The 17,482-nt window shown below is 47.9% G+C and overlaps 1 protein-coding gene across 1 annotated transcript in view; it reads left to right on the top strand.

The window, feature by feature from the left end:
• The first annotated feature begins 7,913 nt into the window (after positions 1 to 7,913).
• nmd3 (NMD3 ribosome export adaptor) overlaps positions 7,914 to 17,482 on the top strand; it is a 50,675-nt gene continuing 41,106 nt past the window's right edge. The window contains exons 1-2 of the mRNA XM_085990399.1: positions 7,914 to 8,130; positions 8,304 to 8,385. Of these exons, the coding sequence (XP_085846525.1) occupies positions 8,342 to 8,385 (44 nt within the window). The 5' untranslated portion in view covers positions 7,914 to 8,130; positions 8,304 to 8,341. The remainder of the gene's footprint in view (positions 8,131 to 8,303; positions 8,386 to 17,482) is intronic.

The following is a 17,482-nucleotide window of genomic DNA, read 5'->3' as shown; positions in this document are numbered from 1 at the left end:
TCACCAGTATTAAACAGGACATTGAAAGGGCTGCAGTGTGTGCAGTGGACGAATGCATTCTCTTTCAAGTCGAAAGTGATGCGTCAGACTTTGCCTTAGCTGCGACCCTCAATCAGGCTGGGAGACCTGTGGCCTTCTTCTCCCGAACCCTTCAGGGACCTGAAATCAGGCACTCTTCTGTCGAGAAGGAGGCACAGGCTATAGTGGAGGCAGTGCAGCACTGGAGACACTACCTAGCCGGCAAACGTTTCACCCTGCTCACCAACCAGCGGTCGGTGGCTTTCATGTTTAATAACAAACAAAGGGGGAAAATCAAGAATGACAAAATACTCAGGTGGAGGATCAAGCTATCCACGTTCGACTATGATATTATGTACAGGCCGGGAGCCCTTAATGAACCCCCAGACGCCCTATCGCGGGGAATGTGTGCCAGCATTCATACGGACAAATTACAGGGTCTCCACAACGACCTCTGTCACCCAGGGGTCACCCGACTATACCATTTTATAAAGTCCCGCAATCTGCCCCACTCCATCGAGGAGGTCAGGGCAATGACCAGAGCCTGCCGCATCTGTGCGGAATGCAAGCCTCGTTTCTACAGGCCTGACCGTGCACACCTTATCAAAGCCACACGGCCATTCGAGCGCCTAAGTCTGGACTTCAAGGGACCCCTTCCCTCTGCTGACCGTAACGTATACTTCCTCAATATCATTGATGAATATTCCCGCTTCCCCTTCGCCATTCCCTGCCCAGACATGACCAGTGCCACGGTCATCAAGTGTCTCTGTAATCTATTCTGCATGTTTGGCATGCCGAACTACATACACAGCGATAGGGGGACGTCATTCATGAGTGACGAGCTGCGCCAGTTCTTGCTCTCGAAGGGGATAGCCACTAGCAGAACCACTAGCTACAACCCCCGGGGTAATGGGCAAGTGGAAAGGGAGAATGCTACTGTTTGGAAGGCTGTCACATTAGCCTTAAAGTCAAAAGGCCTTCCGACCTCCCGCTGGCAGGAAGTCCTCCCAGACGTGCTCCACTCCGTAAGGTCTCTGTTATGTACTGCCACTAACGCTACCCCTCACGAAAAGATGTTCGTTTTCCCCCGGAAATCCACCTCGGGCATATCTCTACCCGCGTGGCTGACGTCTCCGGGGACAGTACTATTGCGGAAGCACGTGAGAGGCCATAAAACGGACCCCCTTGTGGAAAAGGTACAGCTCCTCCATGCAAACCCTCAGTATGCCTATATCGAATACTCTGACGGGCGAGAGGACACTGTTTCCATAAAAGACCTCGCTCCCTCGGGGAGTGGAGAGAACGATGGGAGACTACCCGATGAAGACCTACACTACAAAGAGACAGGACGCCCAGAGGTATCAATACCCAACTTTAACCTGGAGGACACTGCAGATAACCTGGAAGACACTGCGGAGGCTCGGACAGCGGAGGAACCAGAATCCACTCCCCTCGAGGCACCCCAACCGGCTTTGCGCCAATCACTGAGAACTGCAAAATCTCCTGACAGACTCACTTATACCAACATTTAAGAAACATCACCCCGATGGACTAAATCTATAGAAGGGGTGAATGTAATGAAATCTGTTTGTCTTGGTCCTGTATTCGTTTTGCACTCATGTATATTACCCTCCCCCACTGTGTATAGTTTCACTTCCTCTTTCCCGACTAACCTGGGAGGTTCCAGGTCTTGGCTCGTGGCTCCGCCCCTGACTTCTCTTACATAAAGATCCCAGGATCTGTATGACTCATTCCTGTGAACCAGTCGGCGTGTTGAGATATTAGCTCTGATCTTAGTGATTAAAAGCCAACTTGTTTAAGTCTATAACTTCTAGTTTTGTGGTTATTGAAGGCCCATCACTCAGAAAATCAAAAACAATAAAATTTAATGAACAAACAAAGCTGTACAGGAAACTGTAGGATACAATGCAAATAGGTCTGGTCTGCTTGAAAGCCTCTCTGGAAACTGCTAGAAGGTTCCGAGCTCAACTGCTAGCAGGTTCCGAGCTCAACTGCTAGCAGGTTCCGAGCTCTACTGCTAGAAGGTTCTGAGCTCTGACGTCATGACGTCATCACGTTCTTCCCGCCATTGAGAGATCACGTGATGGATGGCATGACGTCATTGTTGTGTTTTGAGTTTTGCTTCAATTAAGTTTGTCCCAGTTCCCGGGTGTTACCTGAAGGGGGTGCTGGGGGGCTCGGTTTTACTTTGTCTTTCACTTTCAGTTTCGGGTTCTGCCATGCAGACAATGTGCTGTAATGTCCACCCATTTACTCAGTAAATAGTAAAAGGTACATTCCGTCTCCTCTATTCATTACTGTTCGGTCAAGATGCAATACTGGCGACGAGGTGGCTGTTGAACTCTCTAGAAGGACGGAGATAGACATGCGAACCTCCAGCCATGATATTGGAAATTGCGACGAGCGGGCCACTCAGCTAGCAATATCAATGGCATTTTGATAGTTGGCTAGCTGCGATGTAGATGGTGGACAGAGTATTGTGCGGGCCAGGCAACTACCGTGAGTGTAGCTACCATAACTCTGGCCGGAGGAGAAAAAGAATTTTAAAAAAAAAGAAAAAAGTCCGTGGATCTTAAAGGGACAGTGCACATTAAAACTATGACGACCTTGGGACGTATTGAAGAGTTCTCTGGGGATAAGGACAGTTCATGGGAGGAATACGCAGAAAGACTGGGGTGTTTCTTTGAGGCCAATAATATTGACAAAGAAGAGAAGTGCTCAGTGTTGCTAAGTGTATGCGGAGCTGCTACTTACCCCGTCCTGCGTTCATTGGTGGCTCCTCGTAAACCTAGTGAGGTGGATTATGCTGATTTGATTGAGAAGCTGCAGAAACATTTTAACCCAAAACCCTCAGAGATTGTGCAGCGTTTCCATTTTCACAATTGTAAACAACAGCCTGGACAATCTATTTCAAGTTACATTGCTGAGTTGAGGAAACGCTCATTACATTGTAATTTTGGTGACCAGTTAGACAATATGCTCCATGATCGGATTGTGTGTGGAGTGCTGGACTCGGCATTGCAGAGACAGCTGTTAGCGGAGAAGGCCCTGACGTTCCAGCTGGCCGAGGAGAAGGCTTTAGCAGCAGAGGCTGCATCGATGAACACACGTATGCTCCGTACAGAGGCAGCACCATCTCAGGCCGCCGAGGAGGTGCACAAGACCACACACGCAGCTGCTGCTGCGAGAGACATGGAAGCAACTAAAGAGACAGGAAGAAAATGTTTCCGCTGTGCGGCTCTCCATGGTTCCACTACATGCAAATTTGTGTCAGCGGTATGTCATTTCTGTAAGAAAAGAGGACACATAGCTCGTGTCTGCATGAAGAAAGCTCAGGCTGCTGCAGCAGAGCCAACACAAGCATCGCAGACACACACCCTGACACTGGAGGACAACGATGAGTACACAGTGTATACCACGGAAGCTGAGCAGCTACCCCACAGACGGTGGGGATACACGGCAAATGTGATCATGAATGGGGAACCACTCTGCATGGAGGTGGATTCAGGCTCAGCGTGTTCGTTGATAAGTGAAGAGACTTACAATAGGCTGTGGTCAAGTGAACCCCCGGCGATGGCTACGGCAGTGGTCCCAAGCTCAACTCCAGGTGCTGGGTATGATTCATGTGGAAGTTAAGTATCAGGCAGTCAAGGACACACTTCCACTTTATGTGGTGGCGGGGCAGGGCACAAGCCTGCTGGGCAGAGATTGGTTTGAGCCCCTCGGTATTGAAGTGACAGGAGTACACACGGTACAGCGACAGCCCATAATGCCTATGTTGGAGAACTATGAAGAGGTTTTTGGTGAGTTCGGGGCCTGTCAGGGACCGCCAGTCTCAATCGAAGTGGACCCAGGGATAGCGCCTAAGTTCTTCAAGGCGTGACCAGTTCCTTTTGCGTTGCGCAAGAAGGTGGATGAGGCCCTGGATAAGCTGGTGAACCAAGGGGTTCTCTTGCCAGTGAAGAACTCCCATTGGGCCACCCCTATCGTGCCCATTGCAAAGAAGGATGGGGGCCTGCGAATCTGTGGAGATTACAGATGTACGGTTAATACTGCTGTGTTACCAGATGTGTATCCCTTACCAACAGTTACAGAGCTGTTTTCAACACTAGCTGGAGGCACTCTGTTCACCAAGCTGGATCTCAAGCAAGCATACCAGCAACTGGTCCTGGATGAAGAGTCAGCCGAGCTGTTGACAATCAACACCCACAGAGGACTTTTCCAAGCCACAAGGCTGCAGTTTGGGGTGTCTACGGCTGTGGCAATCTTTCAGAGGTTCATGGACACCCTGTTGGCTGGAGTTCCGGGAGTTCAGCCTTACTTGGATGACATACTGATTACAGGCAAGACACAGGAAGCCCATGATGAGCGGCTGCAGGAAGTACTACGCCGGCTGGCTGAGGTAGGACTACGCCTTCAGAAGGAGAAATGTGTGTTCGCTGCCAATGGGGTGGAGTTCTTGGGATTCCGAGTGGACAAAGACGGTGTGCATCCGACTACGGAGAAGGTGGAGGCTATCAGGAGCGCTCCCACCCCCAAGAACAAGACCGAACTGCAGGCATTCCTCGGACTGTTAAACTTCTACAGTTGTTTTCTCAAGGGCAAAGCCACAATCTTAGAGCCACTGCACAGGCTGTTAGACCAAGCAACAGTGTGGAACTGGACCTCAGCTCATGAAACAGCCTCCAGACAGGCAAAGGAACTGCTACAAGCAGATAAGGTTCTGGCACACTATGATGAAAACAAGCCATTGGTGTTGGTGTGTGATGCCTCACCATACGGGCTGGGAGCTCTGTTGGGTCACATAGAGCCAGATGGCCGGGAAGCGCCTATCAGTTTTGCCTCAAGAACACTCTCAACAACAGAACGTAATTACGCCCAGATTGACAAGGAGGCCCTAGCCATCATATTTGGGGTAAAGAAGTTCAGCCAGTACCTGTTAGGGAGACAGTTCGTCATCTACACAGACCACAAGCCACTCTTGGGGCTCCTGCATCACTCCAAGCCCATGCCCCAGATCATATCACCGCGTATGCTTCGGTGGATCTGATGTTGGGGGCCTACAGTTATGAACTTTGCTACAGGCCTGGGAAGATGCTGGCTAATGCTGATGCTCTGAGTCGCTTGCCTTTGAACCGGCCGATGGCTGAGACGCCACCACCCCTGGAGGTGCTGCTATTGGAGGAGGTTCTGGAGGCCCCACTCCATGCCCAGCGGATTGGCAGCCTCACACAGAAAGATCCAGTCTTATCACGGGTGCTACGCTGGCTGCTGCATGGCTGGCCCTCCGAGGTCCAGGAGGAGCATTTCAAGCCCTTCGTTCAGAGGCGCCATGAAATGTCTGCACACAAGAACTGCGTGCTCTGGGGAAGCCGTGTGGTGGTTCCTGCCGCCGCAAGAGAGGAGGTGCTGAAAATGCTGCATGACGCACACCCTGGGATTGTGCACATGAAGGCGTTGGCGAGAAGCTACGTCTGGTGGCTGGGGTTGGACCGAGACGTGGAGGAGGTGGTAAAGAGCTGTGAGACATGTCAGCTGACTCGCCATAGCCCATCCAAGGCTCCCCTTCACCCCTGGGAGTGGACCACTCGTAAATGGTCAAGACTCCACATTGACTTTGCAGGGCCATTTCAGGGGAAGGTCTTTTTGATAGTGGTGGATTCTCATTCGAAATGGCTGGAGGTGGCTATCATGAGCTCCATGACATCCAGTGCAGTGATCAATGCGTTGCGTTTGCTGTTTGCCACACATGGGGTCCCCGACGTGCTGGTTTCGGACAATGGAGCAGCCTTCACGTCAGCGGAGTTCAAGGCTTTTGCAGGCAGAAATTGGATCCGCCACGCGACCACAGCGCCCTATCACCCCTCCTCTAACGGGCAGGCAGAGAGGATGGTGCAAACCACAAAAGAGGCACTGGTGAGGATATCGGTGGGGGACTGGCAAACCAGATTGGCCAGGTTCCTGTTATCACAGCATACCACACCAAACTCAGCAACGGGGAAGAGTCCTGCCGAGATGCTGATGGGTCGCCGGCTGGCGACTGCACTGGACCGGCTACACCCGGACTACAGGGATGAGATGCACACAAAGCAAGAAGAGCTGGCTAAGAAGCACCAGGGCACCGTCAGGCAGTTCGAGCCGTCAGAGACTGTGTTTGCCCGTTGCTATGCAGGAAGAGACAAATGGATGCCTGCCATGGTGGAGCAGGCCACGGGTCCCCTGTCGTACAGTGTCCGTACACCTGATGGCCAGCTACACAGACGCCACGTAGACCAGCTACGGGGTCGTACTCCGGTGAGAGTAACAGAGACGTCACAGGCTAGGCCATTGTCTCCGCCACCTTTGCCAGGCAGTGACAGCCTGCTTCCTGCAACAACGACGGAAGCCACATCGACAGAAGGTGTCACGGAGTCATCAGCCACGGAGGAAGGTTTTCCTGCGGCTAGCAGTGGCACCCCGACTATGCCTGTCCAGCGGCGCTCAAGTCGGGTTAGATTCCGTCCCAAACGCCTGGAGGACTAAGGGGTTTTATCTGGGGGAAAGGAGTGTTGTGTTTGGAGTTTTGCTTCAATTAAGTTTGTCCCAGTTCCCGGGTGTTACCTGAAGGGGGTGCTGGGGGGCTCGGTTTTACTTTGTCTTTCGCTTTCAGTTTCGGGTTCTGCCATGCAGACAATGTGCTGTAATGTCCACCCATCTCAGTAAATAGTAAAAGGTACATTCCGTCTCCTCTATTCATTACTGTTCGGTCAAGGTGCAATAGTCATCACGCGGAGTACAGGAAAGAAGCCCTAGTACAGTTAACATACATTAACGGTGCAGCTCCCAGCTGTACTACATTGCTGTAAAAGGAATTATATACAATTGTCCGTAATCCTCTGGTGGTTCCGCCACAAACTCATGATTTCTATACCAATTATGATTTTTAAGAGTTTGTCTCCTGATTTATGAGGCAGTGGGGATGGCAATACTGCACTTGGGCAGTATGTCTGGCTGCTTGTCCTGTTTTTATTTTTGTGCCACAGTGGATTGGATGTTTCACTGGATATCAATGTAATCTGAGATGTGTGATGGTAATACTGTCTTTGCCAGTGTCCCTCTATACAAATTATGGAATGTAAGTTGTTGCCCCGCTGCATGTTTTAATGTAACTAAACATGGGCTTATTATACTCCAAAATAACAACAGAAAACGCTGGAAAAACTCAGCAGGCCAGGGCAGCATCCGTGGAGAAAGAAACGGAGTTAACGTTTCAGATCGAAGAACCTTCGTCAGAACTGGAAAAAAAGCAAGAACAGGGATAGATTTTAAAGCAAGTGGGGGCTGGGAAAAGGGGGAGGGGATGAAAGAACAAAAGGGAAAGGTCAGACATAGGACAGAAAGCAGGGGAGATTAAGAGATATTAAGAAATATTCAAGGAATAAAGGATGGCTCTAGATGAAGTGTGAATGGCCCTGGCAGAATGAAGGACAGCTGCCATGTGGGAGGGAAGAAAAAAGCCCAGACGAAAGTGTGAATTAAAAAAAAGGAATATATATGGTTATGATACAAGGTTATGATCTGAAATTGTTGAACTCTATGTGAGGCTCTTTTTGGAAACTGTTGCTCAGTTTTTCAGGGTGTGGAGATGCCGGAGTTGGACTGGGGTGGACAAATGTAAGAAGTCACACAACACCAGGTTATAGTCCAACAGTTTGCATATATGGGGGAACAATTAGCATTGGGCACTTGCACTATTTATCGGTCTGAGCAAAGCATCTTTTAATTTGGTAATAAAAAAACAGCAACACTGCTCAGTACAGTTTTACATATCATATTTCTAAACGCTGCATCTTCAATCTCACCGGGTCCGATCACAGGCGCGGAGCGGCCAGCTATTCGGAGCAGCCGGAAATGTTCAGCGGGGGGCTTGTGGGTGGCACACTGTCAGGGAGCCGCTGCAGCCATTGAGAGGCGGGCAGGAGAGACCGGCTAATAATCCAACCCGACCCGGGAAATGCCGGCCGGGCTTTCCATTTCACTTTCTCCTTTCAAGTAGGAGTTGGCTGCTGGGGAGCTGGGCCTGGGTGCAGGAGCGGCACACGAAGGATTTCGGTAAACACAAGCGGCGGCGGAGGTTCCGGCTCGGAGTGCCGGGCTCACGCTGGTGTTCAGGACACAGTTTAACGGCCGCAGGGTTTTCAAACATGGACATTCCGCCGCGCGGTCCCGGGGGGGAGGGGGTGCACGTGGACTGACTGACTGTCTCGCTTCTGCTTCTCTTCCAGGTCAGCACGCGGTGCGGTGGTTAACATTGTCAGAAGAGATGGAATACATGAAGGAACCTGCTGCAAGCACCCAGGGACATATGTAAGTAGAATAATTGCTTTAGTTCCAGTATTTGCAATAGTTCTATAACTGAACTTTTCATTATTCAGTGCCTATAGATATGTGAAGAGAAAAATATTGGTGAAGTCAAGTGTAGGTCCCTTGCAGTCAGAATCAGGGGACTTTATAATGGGAGCAAAGACATGGCAGACCAATTAAATACATTGGTTCTGTCTTCACAAAGGAGGACACAAATAACCTCCCAGAGATGTCGGGGAACATAGGGTCTAATGAGAGGGAGGAACTGAATGAAATCAGTATTTTTAGGGAAATTGATGGGATTGAAGGCCGATAAATCCCCAGGGCCGGATAATCTACATCCTAGGGTACTTAAGGAAGTGGCCCTAGAAATAGTAGATGCATTGCTGGTCATCTTTCAAAATTCGATAGACTCTGGCACAGTTCCCATGGATTGGAGGGTAGCTAATGTTACACCACTATTCAAAAAAAGGTTAGAGAGAAAATGGGGAATTATAGACCGGTAAGCCTGACATCGGTAGTGGGGAAAATGCTAGAATCCATTATAAAAGATGTAATAGCAGAGCACTTGGAAAACAGTGACAGGATCGGACAAAGTCAACATGGATTTACAAAAGGTAAATCGTGCTTGACTAATCTACTGGAATTTTTTGAGGATGTAACTGGTTGAATAGATAAGGGAGAACCAGTGGATGTGGTGTATTTGGACTTTCAAAAGGCTTTCGATAAGGTCCCGCATAAGAGATTAGCGTGTAAAGTTAAGGCACATGGGACTGGGGGCAAGGTACTGACTTGGATAGAGAACTGGTTGGCAGACAGGAAGCAAAGGGTTGGAATAAACGGGTCTTTTTCTGAGTGGCCGGCAGTGACTAGTGGGGTACCGCAGGGATCGGTCATAGAACCCCAGCTATTCACAATATATATTAATGATCTAGACGAGGGAACTAGATGTAACCTCTCCAAGTTTGCAGATGACACAAAGCTGGGTGGGCGTGTGTGCTGTGAGGAGGATGCAGAGAAACTCCAGTATGATTTGGACAGGTTGGGTGATTGGGCAGATGCAGTATAATGTGGATAAATGCGAGGTTATCCACTTTGGTGGCAAAAACAGGAAGGCAGATTATTATCTGAACGGCAATAGATTGGGAGACGGGGAAGTGCAACGAGACCTGGGTGTGCTTATGCACCAGTCGCTGAAGGTAAGCATGCAGGTGCAGCAGGCGGTTAAGAAGGCAAATGGTATGTTGGCCTTCGTAGCAAGAGGGTTCGAGTACAGGAACAAGGATGTCTTGCTGCAGTTGTACAGGGCCTTGGTGAGACCACACCTTGAGTATTGTGTGCAGTTTTGGTCGCCTTATCTGAGGAAGGATGTTCTTGCCATGGAGGGATTGCAGCGAAGATCACCAGACTGATACCTGGGATGGCAGGAATGACGTATGAGGAGAGATTGGGTCGATTGGGCTTATACTCGCTGGAGTTTAGAAGAATGAGAGGGGATCTCATTGAAACTTATAAAATTCTAACAGGACTAGACAGACTAGATGCAGGAAGGATGTTCCCGGTGGCGGGGGAGTCCAGAACCAGGGGTCACTGTCTAAGGATAAGGGGTAAGCCATTTAGGACAGAGATGAGGAGGAATTTCTTCACCCAGAGAGTGGTGAACCTGTGGAATTCTTTACCACAGAAGGCAGTTGAGGCCAATTCATTAAATATATTCAAGAAGGAGTTGGATATATTTCTTAAGGCTAAAGGGATCAAGTGATATGGCGGAGCAGGCTCGAGGGGCCAAATGGCCTACTCCTGCTCCTATCTTCTATGTTTCTATGATGCTAGTGGAAGCCCATAGTCATGCTTGTGGGTATTGAAACCAACTATTGAAAGTTTATGGGCCAGAATTGGTTGGTGTGACGGCGTACTACGTCGTCATACCGCCTTTAGAATGGACCGCAAGTTCGGGATTTCAGCTTGCGTGTGCGCTAAATCCCAAACTTGCGACGTGTCAAGTTCCGACTTGACAGATGATCCGCACTGACGGGGAAATCCTATTGCTGGTGCAGAGTTGAGCTAATTGCCCACCAATTACGCTTGAAAATTTTACAGCTGATGCAAACCGGCACAGCGTAAGGGGATACCTCCTGACAAATCCAAGTCATTTAAAAAGCTATATGAGGCCGGAAGTGAAAGCATTTTAGGATTTTGTCCATGAAAAGTATTTATTGTCCATGAAAAGTTTGAAGGAAGCAGTTGCTACATTGAGGGTTTTATTTTTTTTGCATGGATGTGCAGCGTAAGCTTAAATAAAAATCCATACAGAAAGTGGAGGAAAGGGAAAAACCAAACTCTCATTACTGGAGCCTTCCATAATTTAATGTGCATAAACATCTATCTATGATCATAAATGAGAGACCTTCTGTTTGCTGATTGGAGCACCGGCCCACGTGATCCCAGGTACGCTTCCGCACACGGTGCGGCCCTGGGATCTGTGGGCTATTACGCTGCCCTCTACTACGTGGCGTCTGCCAGCAAGTTCTCAAAGGAGGGTCCCCATCAGGTAAGTGCGCGTTCCATTCGGATGCTGGCGGCGTAATCCGTAGTTACGCTGCTGACTGCAAAATCCAGGCCTATAGAGTCATAGTCATAACGGCCCATCGAGTCCGCGCCGGCTCTCTGCAGAGCAACCAAGTCAGTCCCATTCTCCTGCTCTATCCCCGTAGCCCTGCAAGTTTATTTCCCTCAAGTGCCGATCCAGTCTCCCCTTGAAAACATTGAGTGTCTCCACTTCCGTCAACAGCGAATTCCAGGTCGTCATTAGTCGCTGTGTAATTTTTTTTTTCCTCCCATTCCCCCTTTATCTCTTGGCCAAAGCCTTAAGTCTGTGTCCCCTAGTCCTTGTACCATCAACTAGTGGGAACAGCCTTTCCCTGTCTAGCTTATCCAAACCTGTCATCATCTTGTACACCTCTATCAAATCACCCCTCAATCTCATTTGCTCTAATGAAAACAAATCCAGCTTCTCCACCCTGTCCTTGTAGCTAAGATCCCCCATCCCCAGAACTATTCTGGTAAATCTCCTTTGCACCCTCTCAAGTGCCTTCACATCCTTCCTGTGGTGACCAGAACTGGACGCAATACTCCAGTTGTGCCCTAACCAGCGCTTTATAAAGGTCCAGTATAACTTCTCTACTTTTGTACTCAATACCTCTATTTATGAAGCCCAAGATCCCATATGCTTTGCTAACCACTCTCTCAATATGTCCTGCCACCTTCAGGGACCTATGCACATTAACTCCCAGGTCCCTCTGCCCCTGCACACTCTTTAAAACTGTGCCATTAAGTGTATATTGCCTCTCCCGGTTCCTTCTCCCAAAATGCATCACCTCACACTTCTCTGTATTAAATTCCATCTGCCACTTGTTTGTCCATTCTGCTAGCCTTTCTGTATCCTGTTGCAGTCGATTGGTATCATCCTCACAGTTTGCCACACTCCCAAGTTTGGTGTCATTGTCAAATTTAGAAATTCTACTCTGTATTCCAATATCCAGGTCATTTTATATATATCAAAAAAAGCAGTGGCCCCAGCACTGACCCTTGGGGAACATCACTGTCTACCATCCTCCAGTCTGAAAAACAGCCATTTACCACAACTCGCTGTTTTCTATCCTTAAGCCAATTCCTTATCCAAGCTGCCACTGACCTACCTATTTCATGAGCCTCAATTTTGTTAACCAGCCTTCTATGTGGTACTTTGTCAAACGCCTTCCTAAAATCCATGTAGACAACATCCATTGCATTCCCTTCATCAATCCTCCCTGTTACTTCATCAAAAAATTCAATTAGATTAGTCAAACACGATCTGCCTTTTACAAATCCATGTTGGCTCTCCTTAATTAGCTTAAACCTCTCCAAGTGCCTGTTAATTTTTTCCTTGATTATTGTTTCTAAAACTTTACCCACCACTGATATTAAACTGACCGGCATGTAGTTACTAGGATTGTCCTTGCACCCTTTCTTGAACAATGGTGTCACATTTGCCACTTGCCAATCCTCGGGCACCTCCTCCGCATCTAGGGAAGATTGGAAAATTATGGCAAGCCCTTCTGCTATCTCCTCCCCCAATTCCCTTAGCAACATGGGATGCAAGCCATCTGGACCAGGCGACTTGTCCACTCTAAGCATACTTAGCCTTTCTAGTACATCCTGTCTTATCAATTTTCACCCTTTCCATTGCTTCTACCTTTTCCACTTCTACCGATATTTTGTCAGCATCCACCTCCTTAGTAAACACCGATACAAAGTACTCATTGAATATTCTAGCCTTGCCCTGCACCTCTAAGCATATATCACCTTCTTTGTCTCTAATAGACCCCAACCCGCCTCTTGCTACCCGCTTACTGTTTACATGCTGGTAGAAGATTTTATCCCTTTTATGTTAACCGCCATTCTACTCTCATATTCTCGCTTTGCCAATCTTATGTTCATCTTCACTTCCCCTCTCAACTTACTGTATTTGGTCTGGTTCTCCCTTGAAGAATTCACCTGACATTCATCATATACCCTCTTTTTTGTTTCATCATCTTCTGTATCTCCCTCATCATCCAAGGAGCCCTTACTTTGGTTCCCTTACCCTTCCCTCTTGTTGGAATGTACCTACCTGTACTTGGAACATTTCCTCCTTAAAGATCACCCACTGTTCCGTTAGTTTTTCCTGTCAGTCTTTGGTTGCATTTTACCCTGGCTAGATCCTTTCGCATCTCATTGAAGTTAGCCCTATTCCAGTTTAGAAGTTCCACTCTAGATTGTTCCTTGTTTCTCTCCATTGCTAATCTAAATCTTATGACACGATGATCACTCGTACCCAAGTGTTCTCCCACAGACACTTGGTTGACTTGGCCCACCTCATTCCCCAGCACCAGATCCAGCAATGCCTCCTTCCTAGTTGGGCCAAGAACATGCTGGTCAAGGAAATTCTCCTGAACACATTATTATTTGTAAAGCATGTCTATATATGCGTAATATACAATGCACAGGCTTTTCCTGTAAGGACATAGCTAAGCTAAGCCCATACAGTTTGGACAGAGGTTGGTAAGAGCCTAGGCTTGGGGATTCAGAAGTGTGTACAGGGTTACTGTTGGAGATTATCTTACTAAAACAACATGGAGAGGCAATATAATCTAAATGGTATTTTGAGGGGGGTGCAAGTGCAGAGGGACCTGGGGATACATATTCACAAATCCTTGAAGATGGCAGGGCAAGTTGATATGGCAGTTAAGAAAGCATATGGGATACTTGGCTTTTTAAATAGGGACATTGAATACAAAAACCAGGAAGTCATGCTTTACAAATAATAAAAAAAGACTTGCATTTATATAGCACCTTTCATGACCATCGGACGTCCCAGAGTGCTTTACAGCTATTGAAGTACTTTTTTGAAGTGTAGTCACTTGTAATGTAGGAAACGCAGCAGCCAATTTGTGCTCAGCAAGCTCCCACAAACAGCAATGTGATAATGTCCGGATAATCAGATTTTGTTACGTTGAGTGAGATTAAATACTGGCCAGGACACTGGGAATAACTCTCCTGCTCTTCTTCGAAATAGTGCCATGGGATCTTTTACATCCACCTGAGAGAACAGACGGGGCCTCGGTTTAACATCTCATCCGAAAGACGGCACCTCCAACATTGCAGCACTCCCTCAGTACTGCACTGGAGTGTGAGCCTAGATTTTTGTGCTCGAGTCTCTGGAGTGAACCCACAATTTTCTGACTCGGAGGCAAGCGTGCTACCAACTGAGCCACTGGCTGACTCTGGTTAAGCCTCAGCTGGAGTATTGTGTACAATTCTGGGCACCATAATTTAGGAAAGTTATCAAGGCCTTGAAAAGGGTACAGAGGAGGTTTACCAGGGTGATACCAGAGATGAGGGACTTAAGTTATATGGAGAGATTGGAGAATCTGGGATTGTTCTCCTGAGAGCAGTGAAGGTTAAGGGGAGACCTAATAGAGGTATTCAAAATTATGAGGGGTTTTGATAGAGCAAGTAGGGAGAAACTATTTCCTCTGGCAAGTGGGTTGGTAACCAGAGATCATAGATTTAAAATCATTAGCAAAAGAATTAGAGGGCAAATGAGAAGTTATTTCACACAGGGTTATGATGATCTGGAATGCACTACCTGAAAGAATGGTGAAATCAGATTCAGTAGGAACTTTCAAAAGGCAATTTGAACTAATTTGCAGGGTTATGGGGAGAAAACTGGGGTGTGGGACTAAATAAGACAGCTCTTTCAAAGAGCCCACACAGGCATGATGGGCTGAATGGCCCCCTTCTGTGCTGTAAGATTCTATGAAAATCGTGATGCTTCCTAACGCAGAGCACTGGTAAGCTTCCACTGCTTGTCCAACTGTGTGCAAGAATCTGTTAGATGCAGGAACTGAGTGGGAACAATTAGTCTCCAGTGATTGGTCTATCCTCCATGAGTCAAGCTTGGGTTGCAGAGGAGCTAGAACTTGTGTGCCAATTATTTATATGTCCCCACATCGCAAGAATCCTCCTCAATCGCCTTCTCCCAGTGGCCGAAGAGCTCCTCCCAGAGTCGCAATGCGGATTCCGCCCACTAAGGGGCACAATGGACATGATCTTCACCGCACGTCAATTACAAGAGAAATGCAGGGAACAGCACCAACCACTGTACGTGGCCTTCTTTGATCTCACAAAGTCCTTCGACACTCAACCGTGAGGGATTATGGAGCGTCCTCTTCAAATTCGGCTGCCCTCAAAAGTTTGTCACTATCCTCCACCTGCTTCACGACGACATGCAAGCCGCGATCCTGACCAACGGTTCCACCACAGACCCAATTCACGTACGAACCGGGGTCAAGCAAGGCTGTGTCATCGCACCAACGCTCTTCTCAATCTTCCTTGCTGCAATGCTCCATCTCACCCTCAGTAAGCTCCCCACTGGAGTGGAGCTAATTTACAGAACAAACGGGAAACTGTTCAACCTCCGTCGCCTCCAGTCCAGATCCAAGGTCGTTGAATTACAGTATGCAGACGATGCTTACGTCTGCGCTCACTTGGAGGTCGAACTCCAAACCATCGTAAACACCTTCACCGAAACATACGAGAGCATAGGCCTTACACTAAACATCCGTAAGACAAAGGTCTTCTACCAACCTGCCCCCGCCACACAGTGCTGCCCCCCGATTATCAAAATCCACGACAAGGCCTTAGACAACGTGGACCACTTTCCATACCTCGGGAGCCTACTGTCAACAAGGGCAGACGTCGACGACGAAGTCCAACACCGCCTTCAGTGTGCCAGTGCAGCCTTCGGTCGCCTGAGGAAGAGAGTGTTTGAAGACCAGGACCTCAAACCCGGCACTAAGCTCATGGTCTACAGGGCAGCAGTGATACCTGCCCTGCTGTATGCCTCCGAGACATGGACCATGTACAGCAGGCACCTCAAAGCACTGGAGAGGTACCACCAACGCTGCCTCCGCAAGATCCTGCAAATCCATTGGCAGGATAGGCGCACCAACGTCAGTGTTCTTGCTCAGGCCAGCATCGACGCTCTGACCACGCTCAATCAGCTCCGATGGACGGGTCACATTGTCCGCATGCCCGATACGAGACTCCCAAAACAAGCGCTCTACTCGGAGCTCCGGCATAGCAAGAGAGCCCCAGGTGGGCAGAGGAAACGCTTCAAGGACACCCTGTGACAGAGACTGTAGGTCCCGCATTGGACTCATCAGTCACCTGCGAGCTCATTTTTAATGTGGAAGCAAGTCATCCTCGGTTCCGAGGGACTGCCTAAGAAGTCACCACAATACAGTGACACCACCTTGTTTAGATATTGGATTACTGAGGATTAACTCTGTTCCATTCTTCCATTGTTGGGTGCTAATTTGCAGCTAATGATCCCAAAGAGACTTTGCTTATCTCCCTCCAAGAGCAATAGTTACTAACTGGTCAGTAGAGAACTGATAAGGTCAGGTATGAGCCCCTTGTTGGTGAGCAGTAAGTTATAAGAACCTTGAGCAGTAGGACTTGCCATAAAATGTGAGGGCATTACCACTATTTTTGCATACTGCATCAAACAGTAATTCTACCAGTTGGAAGTGCTGAAATTCACCAGCAACTGCTTTCCCGTCAGAAAAGACTTAAAAGTCGGTTTAATAATTTAAAAAAAAATCCTGAAGGATTTTGATGGAACATGTAGACAATTTCCTCTGGTTGGGGAGTCAGTGACGAGGGGCTGTTAATTTACAATTGTCACTGAGAATGAGGAGAGAGGCTAAGAGCAATGTTCCCTGTAATTGTTTTGTTGGGCCTCGAGGCCTCTTTAATGGTCTGCGCGGCCCATTCAAAAGTCAGGGTGTGCACTTTTTTTTCCAATTTAAAAGCCGGCTCACCGGCTGCGCGGGCCCCCTGGAGCGCTGCGCAGCTTAAAGGGAACATTGGTTAAGAGACATCTCTTTACATTGAATGTTGTTGGAGCATGGAATGCTTTGCCACAGGAAATGGTTGAGGCAGTGACCATTACATCTTTTAAGGAAAAATTGAATAAGTACTTGAATACAGAGTTATAGGATCATTGGTCCGGCAAGAGCCACAGAGCTACAATGAGTCCATGGGATTAAAGAGACAGTGACATGGAAACAAATTTGGCTAAGAGGCAGAAAGCAGAGAGAGTGGTGAATAATTGTTTTTCAGACTGGAGGAAGGTAAACAGTGGTGTTCCCCAGGGGTCAGTATTAGGACCTTTTAATGACCTGGACTTGGTTAACCAGGGCATAATTTCAAAATTTGCAGATGACTCGAAATTCGGAAATGTGAGTACATAGACAGACTGGTGAAATAGGCAGATACATTGCAGATGAAATTTAATGCAGAGAAGTGTGAAGCAATTTTTGGTAAGCATTTTGGTAAGAAGAATGAGGAGAGGCAATATGAACTAAATTGTACAATTTTGAAGAAGGTGCAGGAATAGAGAGATCTAGGGGTGTATGTCCATAAATCTTTGGTGGCAAGGCAAGTTGAGAAGGCTGTTTTTAAAAAAAAAAAAAAAAAAGCATATGTGATCTTGAGCTTTATGAATAGAGTA

This window comes from Somniosus microcephalus, chromosome 6 (genome assembly GCF_052327205.1).
Source record: "Somniosus microcephalus isolate GS21.2 chromosome 6, FLI_Smic_1.0, whole genome shotgun sequence".
Lineage (NCBI taxonomy): Eukaryota > Metazoa > Chordata > Chondrichthyes > Squaliformes > Somniosidae > Somniosus > Somniosus microcephalus.
Note: the sequence above shows the minus strand (reverse complement) of the source record. Positions and strands in the feature narration are given on the sequence as shown.